Source organism: Solea senegalensis, linkage group LG13 (assembly GCF_019176455.1).
Source record: "Solea senegalensis isolate Sse05_10M linkage group LG13, IFAPA_SoseM_1, whole genome shotgun sequence".
Taxonomy (NCBI): domain Eukaryota; kingdom Metazoa; phylum Chordata; class Actinopteri; order Pleuronectiformes; family Soleidae; genus Solea; species Solea senegalensis.
Window position 1 is genome coordinate 3,962,304 of NC_058033.1, and position 17,016 is coordinate 3,979,319.

Sequence of the window (17,016 nt, forward strand, 5' to 3'; positions counted from 1 at the left end):
CCCACTAAATGTTTCATCGGGACTGATTGGAACTAAACAGTGACATTTACGGTGTTGAGAAGCTGACGTCACAAATGTGTGACGCGCTGGTGATCTCGTCTGTGATTGGATGGTCGTAAAGACATGTTTATGGGCGCAAAGCTCTATTTCTCTGCTTTCTGTTGTCTATCCGTTCATCCATCCATCTTATACCGCTTTAGTTGAATTTTCTAGACATCTCAAATAGTCTAGGAGTTATGAAGTGCGCATGCCAAATCCTGTCAGCGACATTTTTATGTCCACATAAAGAACATAAAGAAAGCGAATATGACTAACAAATGTTTTGTATTTTTAAGTGATTACACATTTATATAAACCTACTTAGGGTCAGTTTATCCAATTTATCCTCCTTCATGTTACACACTGCACCTTTAATACAATAAATTCCTTACATAATGTACCTTTAATACAGATTTAAAAATGTTATATAAGTTAAATAATGTTTTTAATGCACAGCTATTGTGATTTCTGTGAGAAGATGCTCCTCACAAAGTCACAGTGAGCTGATCGGATTCCCTCGTGCAGACCGACCCACCACCGCGTGCACAGTTAATTAACAGTCAGATCAAAGGCAGATCGTGGAGGGATTCACGCTGGGAATAGTGAGAGGGGACTGGGGAAATCGTTTTGTGCGTGGCAGTGGGAAATGAGAAGGTCAGGGAAAGTATAGGGAAGTCGGAGGTTTAAATGTTGCTCGTGGAATCGTATCTCCCTCCCTCACTCACTCTCTCTCTCCCCCCACCCCCCCACTCTATTTCTCTCTCCCTCCGTGGATTTCTCCACATCCCCGCTGTGCGCCTGACTGTGGCGCTCCTCTGCGAAATTTGCCACGGAGCCGCCTCGCCACGCACAGCTGCTGTAGGTCAGCGCGGGCAAGCACACATGGTGGAGGAAGTCAATTTGGCTCCTCCGCTTTGAGAGAATCGCAAATGTAGCCACAAGGACTCACGTGGGTTTGACATTTTATTATTAAGGAATCGCCTCCTGACTCTTCCGTCAACGTGAGCGCATGCGGACTGACAGGAGTTAGAGATGCCAGCCATTAGAGCGGGGACGCTGGGAGAGGATGGAGACTTCAAATATGACTGCTCCGAATCTTTATCTTATTTTATGGAACATTTTCTAAAAGGATAAATAATTGCCTGACCAAGGAGGAGGCGTGGCCGCGCGCCGCGTGTCTGGCTGTTTTTTTTGCGCCACATTGTTTTATGGATGACTTTTTTTTTTTGGCGAGGATAAAGAAACGCAAGAGTCTGTGCAACTTTCTGTAGGTCGCACGTGATCGCCACAAAATATCAAGCAACGCATCATCATCATCTTCATCATCATCGCCGCCCTTAAGACTGAAAGCGCCGTGCGCTCTGGTGGAGACGCACAGGTGCGCGCGCCATGTTTCACTCCTCAGGACGCGCCGGCACCCGCGCGACATAAAGTACAGCTGGACTCGTTGGGGCTGCGTGGGCCAGTGATGCCGGAACCATTGACACTCATACAGAACCGGACAGAGCCGCAGCTGGAGCAGCAGCTGGAGCGCACACTGGCCACGGAGGGGAGCGCACGCCCCGCCTGGGTCATAGCCATCCTGGCCAGCGTGCTGATCTTCACCACGGTGGTGGACGTGCTGGGGAATCTGCTGGTGATCATCTCCGTGTTCAGGAACCGCAAGCTGAGGAACGCGGGTAAGATCACGCGTCTCATGGTGAGGCTGCAAGTGTCGGTTTATTTTGATCACTAAGTAAAACTTCACTTTTCCAAAGTACTGCGGATTTACAATGGTGGTGTCTAATATACATGGGTCTGTTCTCGGTGGCAAACTTCATTAGTTTAAACCTGTTTGATTATATTACATGAATACATGAATGTGTTTGATACATTCTGTGCGCACGTGCATGTTCACCTCATCAGTGAACATCAGCCACACAAAAACGTGTCTACTTCAACTTCAAAACAAAAAGCAAATGCACTCAGTGTCTCATGTCATTTTTTATGATCTATTACTGTTATTGGGGTTTTTTTTATGGCCGAGTAATAATTCAATAACAGTACATATGTAATAATAATCGATAAGGTTCAGTGTTAACGCACGGTTCAAACTGTGTGTGACACAATTAACCTCCTTCATTGATCATCAATATTGACTGATTTGGAACTTTTGGACAAATTTGGCCACCTCTAATAGTTCTACATTTGCTATATTTTCTGGTGTTATAATGTATGAAGGTTTACTACATCTTTTACCAAGTTTCCTTAAGTGTACATAATAATCTTATGAGTCATTGATGGTTTCAGCTAAAGATCTCACTCATAAAACACAGTTCAGTTTATTTTGTTTGACACACATTAGAATGGCAGTGTCTGCATCCTCCTATGTGTGAGCTTCACAATTTGATTGGATGCTGCTGATGAAGCTGCTGCTCAGTGGTGATTTTAATATAGTGTGAGTGTCTCACACCTTCACTCTGTTTTCTTTTTCTGTTGAACTTCAAAGTCGCAGCGTTGTGGAACTATACAAGAAAAAGTTAACTGTGCTGGTGCCGACGAACCTTTTTAGATGTGAATGTGTGCAGCTACAGCCAGATCAAAAAAAACAAATGTCCTTTAATGGTGCAGGTAATGAAAACAAAGGTTCTGCTAAATCCTGCACTGTCATTATTGACTCCTCACTGATACAAAACCAGAAAAACCTTGATGGGAAGAGTGAAAAAAGAGCTCGATATCAATGGAAAATGTTGTCAAGATGAGTGTTGTGTGCAGCAAATTCTGCTTCACTGTGTTTACTGGCTATTTTCAGCCTCATCAGCAACTAACAATTAGGTCAGGAAATATGCACGTATTTTGCATTTTCCATAAATTAGGACGCCAACCTACAGAAAACCAATTAGCGCATGTGTAAATTACCTAGAGGAGAAGCTGAAACAAGTACAAACTTTCGGGTGCAGTGGCGAGCATTGTTGCCTCACAGCAAGATGGATCCTGGTTTGATCTTTGAGTTTGCATTGGTTCTTTCTGGGTTCTGCAGAGTGGACCCTCTACATTGACTGTAGGTGTGAATGTCCGGGGTTTGACTCCGCCTTTTTCGCCCTGTGTAAGCCGGGATTGGCTTGAGCCTCCCGTGACCTTCATGTGGAGGATAGAGCGCTCGAAAATGAATGAAGTACACTCTTTCATCTAAGGACAACATGAAACCCAGCTTAATTTGTAATTCCTTTTGGACACGCTCTTTCAGCAAGATGGACAGAGGGAGTGAGTGTTTGAATGCACATGTCTTCAGAGAAAGGCTTTTCTCTTTTAAACTTAAAGGTTTAGGTAAAGTTCAGCCTTTTCAACGCTGTGAATCGCCTCGCGCCAAGGTTATTTCTCGACTAAATCTTGTATAGTTAAAAAAGAAGATCAGAAGCAGTGTGTGATTCACTGGTTTGTGTGTCCCCCAGCCTACAAAATGTCCATTCAGTCCTCATTTTTTGTGCACAGCGACAGAACATCCATCACTAACAAGGGACAAATGATGTTTTAATAGAAAGAGCATGTTGAACATTTTTATCTCTGATGATTTTCCCTCTCACTTCTGCATTTAGATGTGAGAGACCTCATAAAACTAATTGAGATAATCACATTGTACAGTAGAAGAGGCCATGTTTTACTCTCTGCTGAAACACGTTTATGTTATGACCGGATGAGCATATAATTAAATAATAAATAATGTAATGATAATTCTGTGGTATGTGAAAAATACACCCGTATAGCTGAACTCCCTCCACTCAAACAGCCCACGCAGCAGTTCATAGACCACTGTGAACCAACAGTTGTGAACTCAGGGATCGGCTATTTTTAATCGAAAACAACCCACTCAACAGCTCAACACCTCACTTAACGACTGTATATGAAGAGTCAGTCTGTATAGGAAGAGGAGGCGCCATATTTACAATTTTTACAACTTCTGTTGTCTTAGTTCTGCTTCATTCCGAGCTGTGGCCGAGGGAATGATGTGAACAGCTGCTGCTTATTTCTCTCCTCCGTACAGTCGTTGTCAATGCTCACTCGCCGTGTTGTAAATATTTTACAGTGACAGTCACGAGACCAGGATTGCAGAGGGATTGCACACGTCTTCTGTGTTCTGCCCTCTCGCATTTTGTCTTTTCAAAAGACCTCAGTGTTAAAATGTAACATCTCCCTCTGTCGTTATGCCCCGACTGCACATCAGCAAAGAAGCCACATTTGTGAGCCTTTACACAGCCATTAGTTTCAGTTGAAATGTGTCCTTTTTCCTGAAAAGACTGTGTGCCAAAGTGCAAAAGTAAACACAGTAGAATGTGTATATACGTCTAATTGTGTTATTGTGTTTGCCTGTGAGAACGGAGAGTGCTCCATTCATCCAAGTGGGGGCCGAGGTTTTTGTATTTGAGGGGAGCTTAGGTGTTGCACACCTTCAAAGAGAGTTTGACAGGATCACGCTCTCTTCAAAGAGACTTTATTTACATCACACACCCCTCCCCCCACTCCTCACGCTAGCTACTTTTCTCTAAAGCTTTCTGCCTTGACTAATACCTGAAATATTCCACGGCAGCGTCAAAAAAAGAAAGAAAAGCGCTGTGTCTCACGTCCAGTCGCTGCCTCTGTCCATGGTGCTGAAACACTGGGGACTTACTCTCTCGACTCATCACAATCACAGCAGCTGTGGGGCTGCAGCGATTATTCAATTGTTCAATCAATTACTAAATGAATTGTCAACTTTGATAGTAGATGAATCAGTGAGTGCTTTTTTAAAATGACTAAAACAGGCTCTCTGATTCCTTTTCAGCTTCTTAAATGTGAATATGCTCTGGTTTCTTTGCGCTGTATGACAAAGAAATAATTAAAATTGATTAATTTTGGTTTGTGGACAAAACAAAACATCTGAGGACATAGTCAGGTCAAGGTCTGGGAAACAGCAATCAAGATTTTTCAATGTCTTTTGACATTATATGGACCAAACACGTACAAGTAATCAACTATGAAAGGAATGCATTTGGGCAGATAGACATTATTAAAAGACCTGCTGAACCGATCAGCAGAAAGGCAAAATAAGTGAGCAGTTTTTCAGAAACCTGTTGATCTACTGGGATTCTCACTCACAACCATCTCTAGTTTTCAACACACAATGGTCCAAAAACAGAGAAAGTTTCCAGGAATCAGCAGATTTCTGGGGAAAAATGCCTCTTGATGCCAGGGATCAGAGAAGAATGGATCTAGATCAGGGGTGTCAAACTCATTTTTGTTCAGGGGCCACATACAGCACAATGTGATCTCAAGTGGGCCGGACCAGTAAATTAATAGCATAATAACCTATGACCAACAAGAACTTCATTTTTACAAAACATGACATTTCTTGAGAAATAAGTGGAATTTCAACAATATCATGCCTAAATTTACTACGTACACATCACACTGGATCTATAAGGGCACAAACATTTAGTCGCAGGTATCTGGAAGTGAAAAATATTGCATTTGACATTACGTTTAGATTGTAATCGTAGTGTGAAATTTCAACAAATTCATCCTGTGGGCCGGATTGGACCCTCTGGCGGGCCGGTTCTGGCCCCCGGGCCGTATGTTTGACACCCCCGATCTAGATGATGGCAAGGCAGCAGCATCTTAACGGTTTGACAGTCGTGTCAAACCTTTAAGTCGATGGGCTGCATCCACATTTGTGCCACTTTTTGGTTTCTCCTTCAACTTCCTACTCTGCAAAGACAGAGATTTAAAGATGGCCTCGGGTCATTTCTCATGTCTTATCCGATGGGTGAAGCTCAGGACAGAGTGATCCTAAAACATTGGTATTTTAACAACCTGTGAATGAAACTCAAAAAGCTATTTTCTAGCTGTTGTGTAGCATCTGCCAGACTTTTCTCATGTCAGTGATTAAAGGCTTGATGTTTCTGAGGTGAGGAAAGGAAAAGAAAAAGTGCTTTTGCCCATTTTACCAGAAAAACTTTCAATATCTGACAGTTATCTGCAATTTACTACATGATAAAATAGTGTATTAACTATTTAAAATGATGAAAATCGCAAAAGTTCTATTTAGAAAAAACACTGCAGTCAGATCCCTGGCCACATAAAGGAAACGTATGTACAGATGTTTTTCCAACGCTCTCCTCACTTGTGACAAAGACACTGATTTTTTTTACCGTAATAACCACACGGTGGCTTTGACGAGCAACTCCTCGGCTTTCGGAAAAAGTTGGAATTTTTCCAATAGCACAAACCACCGCACAATTACTGTAATGCAAACATGTCGTCTACGATGCACTCGATGTTAAAGGGTTAATGTCCTCACAACCCCAGGTTGGCAACTATGGCATTAGCTATTAACTAACCGACGTTTATTTCATGGCTAAAAATGTGCTGCGTTTGTGTCTAAATCCTGTACAAAAAAAAAAAATATAATCTTCTGTAACTACATTTGTGTCATATGTCCAAACCACTGACTGCATCTCTGGGTCAATCCAGTTGATATCTGAAAAAAAACAACCCCCCCAAACAAGGGCTGTTGGTGAAACACTAAGCCGTGGCATTTTATGACAGAACAGTTGTGCAGTTGTTTTGAAGTGTTGTCACTGAAGCCCAGCTGAGCCGAATGTCAGCGGTTGACGGCTGTTTTGTCCTGTTCTTGGTGCATGGCAGGATTAACCTGCTGTACCCTCTCACTGTGGCTGTGTCTCAATATAACAACCAGGATTTTAGGTAATACATCTATAACTGAGATGTTTGGCTGTCCATGTCCGTGTCGCCGGGATTATATGTCCTTGTGAACTCCTCGTTACTCATCTACAGCCATTTTCCAAACTTAAGAATGTTGTGACCTAGTTTAAATTTGGAGAAATCCTCTTGAGGCCCAAGTCCTCAATCCCAGCTCTGATGAACACGCATCAGGACTTCGTCAAGCATTTTCAAACGTATGATTTATTCCATAATGAGGCAGTGAATCACGTTTGAACTTCGAGTCAGGCTCACATGAGCTTCTTCAACACCAGTGATGCTCAAAGACTGGGTCGGGACCCAAAGATGGGTCACGGGAGATTTATTTTTGGGTCCCCAAACAAATTGTCCGTAGAGTTACATGAATCTTTACTAGAAAACTGAATATTAAAAGCCTTTTTTCTTAAATTATTTGTGTTACCGCTCATCTAACCCAGGGGTCTGTGGTCCAAACTTTAGGAAGCATGTTTCAGCATTTTGGCAAAAATGTGTCAACATCCCAATGCACTGCAAGGTTAAAACACACCAACATGTCCTCATAATGCCATATAATCCATAAAAAAACACTTTGTCTCCCTCGCAGTCACTCGCTGTTTCAGGCCACCATCGACTGACCGGCCGACCTCTTCACCTCCAAGTGAGCTGTGTCTTTAAAAATTGATATGACACGTATTAGCCAACATTTATTTTGTGTACAAATATCATGTTTCCCACAGAAAAGTTACCGTTTCTCCGGGAGACCAAGATGTGAGCTGACGTTTTTTTTTTCCTGCCATGTTTAGTCACACTCTCGACGAGATTCAGCCAAAGGCGAGACAGCAGCTTTATTTGTGAAGCACATTTCGTGCGAGGGGGAAATTAAATGTGCTTTACTTAAAAAAACATAACTGTTAAAAACTGGTAACATTAAAAAACACACAATTACAAAGAAACCAAGATTTAAAACTATTCATTTGCAGTTCAAACTCTGGCCTCGTCTATTTGACCTGAGTCAGTCGATCTCAGAGACCTTCTAGGTTTTTCCCCCCTGCGTCAGCTCTATTTTGTCATTGAACCATTTTACAAATCAACTCAGAGCTCCGTGTGAAACCACAGCTCGCAACAAACTGTCACCGGTCATTCACCCCGAGAGGATAGTCCAGAAAAATGAAAGCACAGCACTGAGCCGCTGGATGAAAGCAGAGGTCATTACACAGAGGGATTCTCATATGGAAAAATTAATTGGAAATGAAACTCGTTACCCTGTAGGTTTGCGCAACTCTCACTTTGTTTGTTTGTTATTTCAAATGCATTTACAGTGTAAGAAAGAGCGCTACACTCTCTGTGTTAAGGTATACTGGGCCAATGCAGGATGCTTAAGGATATTTTGAATTTTATTTATTATGCTACTTGTTTTGGTCAGTTGCTAAAACAAGTAAAATGATGATTTCTTTGACTGAGGCAGCTGATTGCAGGGACTTTATATGTGGTTTAATTATACTCATCAGCTTCCGGCGTGTGACAGCTGGTGCCGACAGATGAAAAGGCACATTTCCCCCCATTTATTATAACCACATTTGTTACAAATGGGTCCAAATAAGTTTGAGAGTGTGACAGAGAGAAAGTTGATCGCCAGTTTCGTCTCTTTGATTTGTTGGAGAGCTTCCATTTTGTCTACAACTTTCAATAGATTTTAAAAACCATATCTATGTCACATAAAGAAAAAGGCATTATTGATGTATTTATTTCTAGTATGCCCAAGTCTCGTGGGCCAAACGAAACCCTTTGGCGGGCCTACTTTGGCCCACAGGCCCCACTTTGGACAGTTCTGCTTGAAAAACATCAAATACACTGGGTAAAACATGTTTTTTTTGAATCTCAAGGGTGTTATTTACATGATGGGACTGCTCAAAGTTGCAGGATCCTTCAAAGTCTATGAAAAACTTGAGTTCTTCTCAAGGATGCATGTTGTGTATCCTCAGCTGAGTTTAGTTACCCACAATCCTTTGTGCCTTTTGGCCTCTCTGTCCTATTCTTGTGAACATGATATCTCAAGAAGCACAGACGTTAACCTGGACTATAGAAAAAGGGACCCAGATCTGGCTCTGTAACATTTTGTATTTGTTCTTTCACACGATAAGTATCAGTATCAGTATCAGTATCATGTCCTTTCAGATTGGACACAAACATCGAAGTTGTACTTCATTGTTACTTAAGAGGCAAACAAAATCGGCACAGACATGAACTTGGACTCAAAGAGGAATTGAACTGAACGTAAATCCCAGTGTGGCACAAATGTTCTCTCTCACGCACTCAGATGAAATGTTTAGATTTGTGGAGCCAGCTACGAAACACAGCGTTGGTCCCTTAAGTCATCTGCGAGTGCATATACGAGTCGAAACGATGAAGAATGTGTCAGCACGTTCAGGTGCAGCCATGGGTGGTTAAAAAACAAACAACACACACACCTTGTAACTGTGGTGTCAGTGGTTTTAAAAAAGGTGTCGATTACTTGGTTTTTTTTTTTAAATAGGTATAACCTTCGCTCGTGCCTCGAGTGTGTGGATTTTAGTTTGATGAAAATCCCTTAATCCTAATGCGGCGTTTCGTCTTTGCTCTGGATTTTGATATTCTGCTCATCATTTTGAAAATAAAGTTATGCCTTTCATTTCCACTGGGACCCAGTAGGCATCCTCACATCCTTGGCTCTTTCTGGTTTCTGTTCTTGACCAAGCTTTTTTTTTTTTTTTTACTCTTCCTTGCCATGGGGGCACTTGGGCGTTTGATTTGAATTCATTAAAATCAAACCAGAAGATCAGCCAACTGAACAGGTTGTCAGATCAATTAGACTTCTTCTTTTCTTTCTTTTTTTCCATTAAATCCCGAGGATTACTCTCAGTTTTCTGGTGCGTGGCAGGTTCCCGACGACCACGCTGGAACCTTTTTAATGTGCCGAACAGGAGACGGAGAGGAGATTGCGGTGCAAGTGGATTGGAACTAAAAGTATATCAAAGTTCTTCTTAATTAATCGTAATCTCTATTAACGTAATCTGGCCGTCATGGTTTAAGTTGCGTTGAGTTATGTCGAGGGAAAGGATGACGTCCACCAAGGGTGATGGGAAATGGTCTATATTTAAATATCTAGTCTTGATTGTTGTTGAGATTTCTATTTATCAGGTGAGACGACCAAGTTGAAAAGCTTTAATGAAGACAAGAGTTGGTTGTACTGTTCTCTTCACTTATTTTTAACATATTTACACCCTATTCTCAAACAAAGCTATTTTAATTTACCCCTCTTAACCACGCCAACTGACATTTGTTCTGCATTTTTGTCCAAACCCTTGGTATCCATGCTCTAATCCCATTGTGTCAAATTCATCATCATGTATTTTCATGTAGAATCCATAGGGGAGCCGAGTCTCCACTAATCTATAATACATGTAAGGATGGGAGGAGAGTGTCTGCTGGGCTTTGGCAGGATTTTCTCAATGTGCCCAGGGTTTGCCACGTAATTCTCTCATCATCTGGCTTTACTTTATTTGACTCGAGTGAGTGTTTAGGCAGAAGTGAAGGTAGGACATGACTGCTGGGGGTGTTTTCAGCACGTTTAAGTGCTGTGAGCGTCTCCCAGACACTGCTCTGCATCTTCGAGGCGCAGCTTCACCTGTGTAATTCCCTCGAACAAAGAGCGTTGGATAAAGAAAACAGGAGGAGAGGCGGGGGATTGAGGTGGAAAGAGTTCAAGAACACGGAATGGCAAGGACACGGGCTATAAAACAGAGAATGACAACCCAACATTGAGTTAATAGACGAAAAGGACAGTGATTCCTCGCCATGAAAAGCAGAGGAGTGATGCAGGGATGAGGCATCGCCGAGGCGACGTTAGAAACTACTGTCATGTGTCATCAGAATCACCCCGTTGTTATCAGTCCTTTAGTGCTGAGACGGGGATGATTCAGTGGCACGAGTTAGCACATATGAGTGCACACACAGCAAATGACAGAACCATTTCTTTGATCTCAGCAACCACAAACATGAGCCATTGAACAGATTTAATCTGCAAAGCAAGCGATCGCTAATTTCATTCCTTTATTCCTTATCAAATCGCAAGCCTCTTGCGTCTCCGCTCCCCCGGATCCATAATACATGCATTGAGATAATTTGAAGTGCATTACGTAACGGCTCCTTGCACTTCTTCACCCACTGCTGCCTGAAGGTTTCGGAGATGCAAGGGATTTGGGGAGAGGAGCAGAGAAGATGTGCAAAATCAAGGCCAATATAGGATGAGAAAAATGAGAAGAGAATGACGGACGGACGGGGGGGGGGGATGTAGGTGTTGCAGTGTGAGACAGTGAAGCAGAACGAAAGCTACTTACTGAGACACTCCTGGATGTAAACCCACAGAGATGTAGGCAAAGACAGAGCACAGATTTAAAAAGGAAAAGTGGGGGAAACTCATTTAAAATGCAGCTAGAAAGTCATTGAATTTAGCCCCGAGTCAGTTGCACGAAAGTAGCAGCACGTTAATTAGCATGGAGATTTATTTTGTGCAGTTAGCCTAGTCCGGACCAGGCTAAACAACAATGATTTGTTAATCCTGCTGCCTAATCTCAGCGATTTACAGTCATTTGTGTCATTATAACGTGGATTTTATGAAGACGGATGTTCGTGCTACTGTCGTTTTTACGCAAGACGATTGCAGATGTTGAGATAATTAAAATAATGTCCGAGGTTGCAAGGATGGTTTCATTGAAGTCAATAACGAGGGCAACTATATAAAATCCCTTTCATGTCATCTGTGTTTCTGTAGCTTATTTTAATTGCAAATGTGATGATTTCTGTGGCGCACTTGTGAGGAGCTCATTATTATAACAGATCATTATTACGTATCACTGTTAGCGATCATTGTCATCGTCGAGTCGTCTGTCGATCATTTTCTCCATTTGATCAGAAAATGAAAAATGTTGATCAGTGTTTACCAAACCTGGGAATGAAGACGTTATCAAAACATGTCGATTTAGTCGTTGAATAATAATCGATTCAAGCCCAAGTGTTGAATTTCTATTCGCTTTGTCGTTTCCTCTTTGACAAACTCAGCGCAGCGCATTTAATCCGCCCTGTTCAAAAAGGAAAACCCACTGATTAAAGCCATATGCATAAAGAGAACGACTCATTTCAAACACACAGTGAAATATTGAATCAGATCGTATTGATTTTGGCTCAGACACAGTCTCGTCTTTTTTTAAAAATCCAGCTCCCAAAGTCAGAATGGAAATGAGACGATTTCCTACATAAATACATTTTCACCTCTTGAAACCTGATTCAACTTTTTTCCCTTGAAACTTTTGATGTGTTTGAATAATTATTTTGACAGGGCAATTTTTTTTTTTTAAATGAGAGATTATTGTGAGCTACCATTGCTGCTGTCATTATTCCTAACATTTCTACACCCGTAAGCATTAATGCTGTTCGATGGTGCTTAAATACACAAGTTTCTCCCCTTTTTTCCACTTGACCGTTGGGGGCAGATGCCCTCTCCCCTAGAATTGGAACCAAGAACCTAATTACCACCATGCAGCCTCCAAACCAAACCAATTAAACCCAAATCCGCTGAAAGTTTGATGACCGGAGGCACACTCCAGGCTCGGATGGGAGCCTTGATTAATCTAAGCACCATATTTTCATATATAAAGCAGTTTTGGGTTCATTAACTCCTTATTTGAGGTCCTGCATTATTCTTAAAAAGTGGTGAAAACTTGCAGAATGTATGTTTGTTAAATGTGACGTTTTGCTTTCCTGGAATCAACTGCAAAAAGCAGCCGAGTTTCAAAGCGCCGAGTCTCGCTGGATGTTTTTGAGTTAACTAATGAATCTGGTTGTAGGTGTTTGGTTAGATCACAGAACGCTGACAATTTTATGGTGGATTTTGTTTTGGATTTCATTTCTTCCTCTGGAGGAATATTTTAAGAACATAATGATTCCGGTGCTCATCTTGGCCACGACCTTCTTGTAATCTCAGTGATCATTTAGAAAAATTGTCAGGACAATTATGTGATTTTAAGAGCAGATAAACCCTCATAAAAATGCTCAATTTACAGAAACAGAAAGTTTTTGTCTTTATAAGTAAACAATGATCAGTTTTTTTATTGCAATACCAATGTGGATCTTTAGAAAATAATACAGCTGATGGATGCCATTTTTTTGTGCCAATTTTCCCAGAACAAAAATGGGTGAACTTACATTTTAAGTAATAAGCAGATAATTCATTAAAATTATTAATCATCCAGGTTTGGTGGAAACTCCACACAGATTTGAACGGGAGACCGTGTTGCTGTGAGGCGCCAGCGCTAACCACAACTCCGAAGTACCTCGAGATGACCGTGTGTTATAATTTGTGTTCATACAAATAAAACTGAATCACAACACGGTTCCTCGGCGTCACATCCCCTATGTTTCTGTTCCCGAGTATAACGTGGCAGTCGAGACTCATATTCAAATGCCGTGCGTCCAAAATGCCAAGTATTTTGATCAAACCGCCGAACGCCCAGAGAAATTTAAAGCCCTTCAAAGGCTGCAGTCACTCCGTTGGATTTAATTCTGCAAGTCATGACATGAAAAGCAGGAGAGAGAAAAAAAAAAAAGTCACGTAATGAAAGTGATGGTGCCTGGAACAAAAAAAAAAGAAAAGGCTTTTGTTTGTTTCATAATCGATAATGTCGATCGCAAGTTTCATTTTGCTTTAATCTCGACATTTATTCTCCCCAACGCTCAGTGTTGTAATGATGAGCTGAGACAGCTTTCTGATTTAATCATCTGCTTTGCGTTACAGTGCGCCGTGCACTTCAAAGGTCAATCTCTTAGGACTAAACAGACTTAATGTCTGCCTGCTGTACTCGGGTATAAAAAAAACCTCAGAAAATGCAGGCTAATGTGACATTACTGAAGATCAGGTCGTGCTGAACAGTTAATCGTGTTCAAATTGATTTCACAATTGGAAAACAATGCAAGGAGCGAAGTAAAAAATTGCGTTGTATTTTCTTACTTATTGGAAATAATTCATATCTTAAAGTCGTGAACCGTCCTGGAGTCAGCAATGCTGGGAGTTGTTTGCAAGTATATGACTTCCCCCCCTAGTTGCTTCTAAATCCTCCATGCTCGACCACGTTTTAAAGCCGCCCCGTGGATTTAGTAATGACCAAAAACACTGCAGTCTCTACGACTCCTCTCGTCTCCCCTGCTTCTCCCCGCGCTCACATAAACGCACTAGACCTACACTTTTCTGTCCAAACCTAACCAAGCTCCAGAGATTATCGTATAACCCACCGTGGACGGCTTCGATAGCCCGCTCTGTTTATAACGGTTATTTTCATAACCGATTCATCGCGCAGTCCATAAAATGTTGAAAAATGTCTTGTTTTTGTCCACAAACAAAAAGAAGAGTCAGTTTTAATGATTTATTTGTTATATGGATCAACGAAACCAGCGCAAAATCCACATTGAAGAAGCTGGAAAATCTGAAATCTTGTTTTAATCCTTCAAAAATGAACCGATTATCAAAATGGCTGAATAATGAGTATTTGTTTTAATAATAGCAATAATTCTCCCTTTTTTACATTTATATTTCACTTAAGGAAAGTGAAATAACACGGAAAGGAGAGAAAGATGTAGTGCTGCGTTTTGTGCAGTGCTATAATTCTCCCTAAATAGCTTCACCCTGGAATCTGGTCGCCTCTTGTGCGCAGTATGGGATGGAGAGTTTGAAATAGGCCTGATTTGTTTAATATAATGTCATAGAATCCAGTGATTATGTAACTAGCCACTGCATTTAGAGGGAAAATGGACAAGCCCCTGTGCTATGAATTCTAAATGCATGTGTGTGTGTGCCAATGCCAATGCATTAGAGCCTAAAGCATGTATTCTCTTGCATAACCATGAGGGGGCGACTCAATGCAGTTTGTGTGCACTGGATTGTTAACATCTGTCAATAATTCATGAGGAATTTATGGTCCTAATCATTAGTTTCAGGTCTTTTTCTGGATGGCATGATGTCCATTATGTAAAGCAGTGGTTGCCAAAGCATGGGCGGTGGCCCCCTGGTGGGACCCGAAATTACTGTAGGTGTGCCGTGACAGTTCATTAAAAAAAAAAAAAAAGAGAGCGAGAGAGAGGATTTTTGTCTTAACATTTGATAATGAATTTTTCCATTGCTCTTGGCGCCGCGGTGCTGCCTGTGCAGGCGATGACGTCAACACTCGTGTGCATAGGCACGAGATGCATGGGCTCTATTTTCACTCATGACACGTGAGGCTGATCGAGGACCACTTACACAAGCGGCAGCAATTTGATTTGTGTCATGTTTGTGTCCACACAGCCCTGGAAAAAAAAGAAGAACTGAGTGATATGGATATGGAGTCACTTCAGCCCGATAATCAGAATTTAGCCGTATTTTTGAGACCACTCGAGCTCATCTGAAAATATGAATTGAGAGAGTCAACAAAAGGAGGTGCAGTAGAGCGTGGCTTGTGTCAGAATAGGATCACATGTTACAGACGAGGATAGGACCAGATGGAGGCAGGTGATCCTCTGTGGCGCCCCCTAAAGGGAGAAGCCAAAAGAAGAAGACGGTAGAGCATGGCTATGTTGTGATTGACAGCAAATGTCACACGCGATTCACGCAGCCTCAGTCAAATACACACTTTGCTTCTTCCTGAATCGTTAGTGCTCAGGTGCACCGGTGGGAATGATACACAACTCCTTATATGGACATCCTGGGGGCGTGTGTGTTTATAGGTCACATATTCAGGCTTTTTTGTCTTCTTGTGTGTTGCTGAGTCAAAGATTCATGATGAGCAGTGATATCAAGTTGCAATAATTGTGCATAAGTTCTTTTTGTTCATAAAAAGTGAACTTTGGACTGTGACGTATTTTTCCAAATATCACAAATTCAATCGGATTTGTAACATTTTGAGTACTTTGCTCAGGTGTGTTTATACATATTTATAGCCTCTGTATATACTGTGCGCTTGTCACACAGTAATGGAAAAAAGTAGCCGGAATGCTCTGTGTTCTAAGGGTTAAGGAAATCACCTTAAACCCTTGGACACGCTATTGATTTGCAATACAAATCACTTGCAGTGGAAAAGCCAAAATGGCCTGTTCAAATTATACTTATTTGTTCGCGATTGAATGCCCTTTCGCTGCAGCCAATGCCAATGAGGGAGGACAACAACACGCCATTTAGTTCCCAACTATGTTGGCGAGCTGCTGCTCACGTTTGTTTACAGACTGTTTGAGGCACACGTGTGTGCTATTTGAGGCACCGCTGCATGCTGGGGAGGCAGAAATTCAAATAAGCCCAGATAGAAAAACAAATTTGACCTTGCGAATCTGGCCCGGGAAACACATTACACGCCGCTTTGTTAACGCGCACACACATCTGAGGTCGTGCCAGAGAAGCAGTGTCAGAGCAGCAGCGTCCCCAGAGTGGCATGCATTCAAAAGACGCCGCTGACAATGGCCCCGTGAAAAAAGGCGAAAAGAGGAAAAAAAAAAAAAAAGTGAAACTATTTGTGCCCCCAATTAAAAATGTGATGCTTGAAGACGCTGCGGCAGCGAGGAAAAGAAAGTGGATTAAACCAACGCTCATTATACTTTCAATTACACTTGTGAAAGAAATACCTTCAAGGTCATGAGCATCAAAGTGTAAAGAAAACTCTTTTCCAGCACGTGTCAAACTGGTGACATCTTCAGGATGATGGAGACCCTTCACAGACGTGTTTATAAGTTCACTTACAGTTCACAGATCCACAGTGAGCATGAAGGAGAGGAGAAGGATTTATTACTATATAGAAATCACATGGTTCCTTTTGGGAAAATATTCAACGTCATCACTCAAAGGTTCCCATACAAATGAAACTGCAACGGCAAATACTTTGTGGAGGCGATGGAAGCACTGGCTGGACTATATTCAGGGGTCATTTCTTGAATGAATGAATGCATGAATGAATGAATGAAGCACTACCTTCACTAACAACACTGGAGTCACCAGGATGTAGGTGGGGGTGAATGGTGATTGTGCAAACCTGGCAGCGGAGACGTCCGGGGTCCTGCCTGTGGTCGGGTTTATTATGCGGCAAAAGCACTTAAGCGTTAGGAAAGAAAATAGTGTGTGAACTCATTGTGTCACTGAATATTTGTCTCTTTTACTGTGGCGGTGTTATGACCAGCTCCTGCTTGTTCCTTTTACAAATGTTTTTCTATGTA

At 41.8% G+C, this 17,016-nt stretch overlaps 1 protein-coding gene across 1 annotated transcript in view; it reads left to right on the plus strand.

Annotated features, from left to right (window-relative positions):
- The first annotated feature begins 822 nt into the window (after window positions 1-822).
- Window positions 823-17,016, plus strand: part of mtnr1bb (melatonin receptor 1Bb) — a 29,190-nt gene continuing 12,996 nt past the window's right edge. The window contains exon 1 of the mRNA XM_044042400.1: window positions 823-1,718. Within this exon, the coding sequence (XP_043898335.1) occupies window positions 1,508-1,718 (211 nt within the window). The 5' untranslated portion in view covers window positions 823-1,507. The remainder of the gene's footprint in view (window positions 1,719-17,016) is intronic.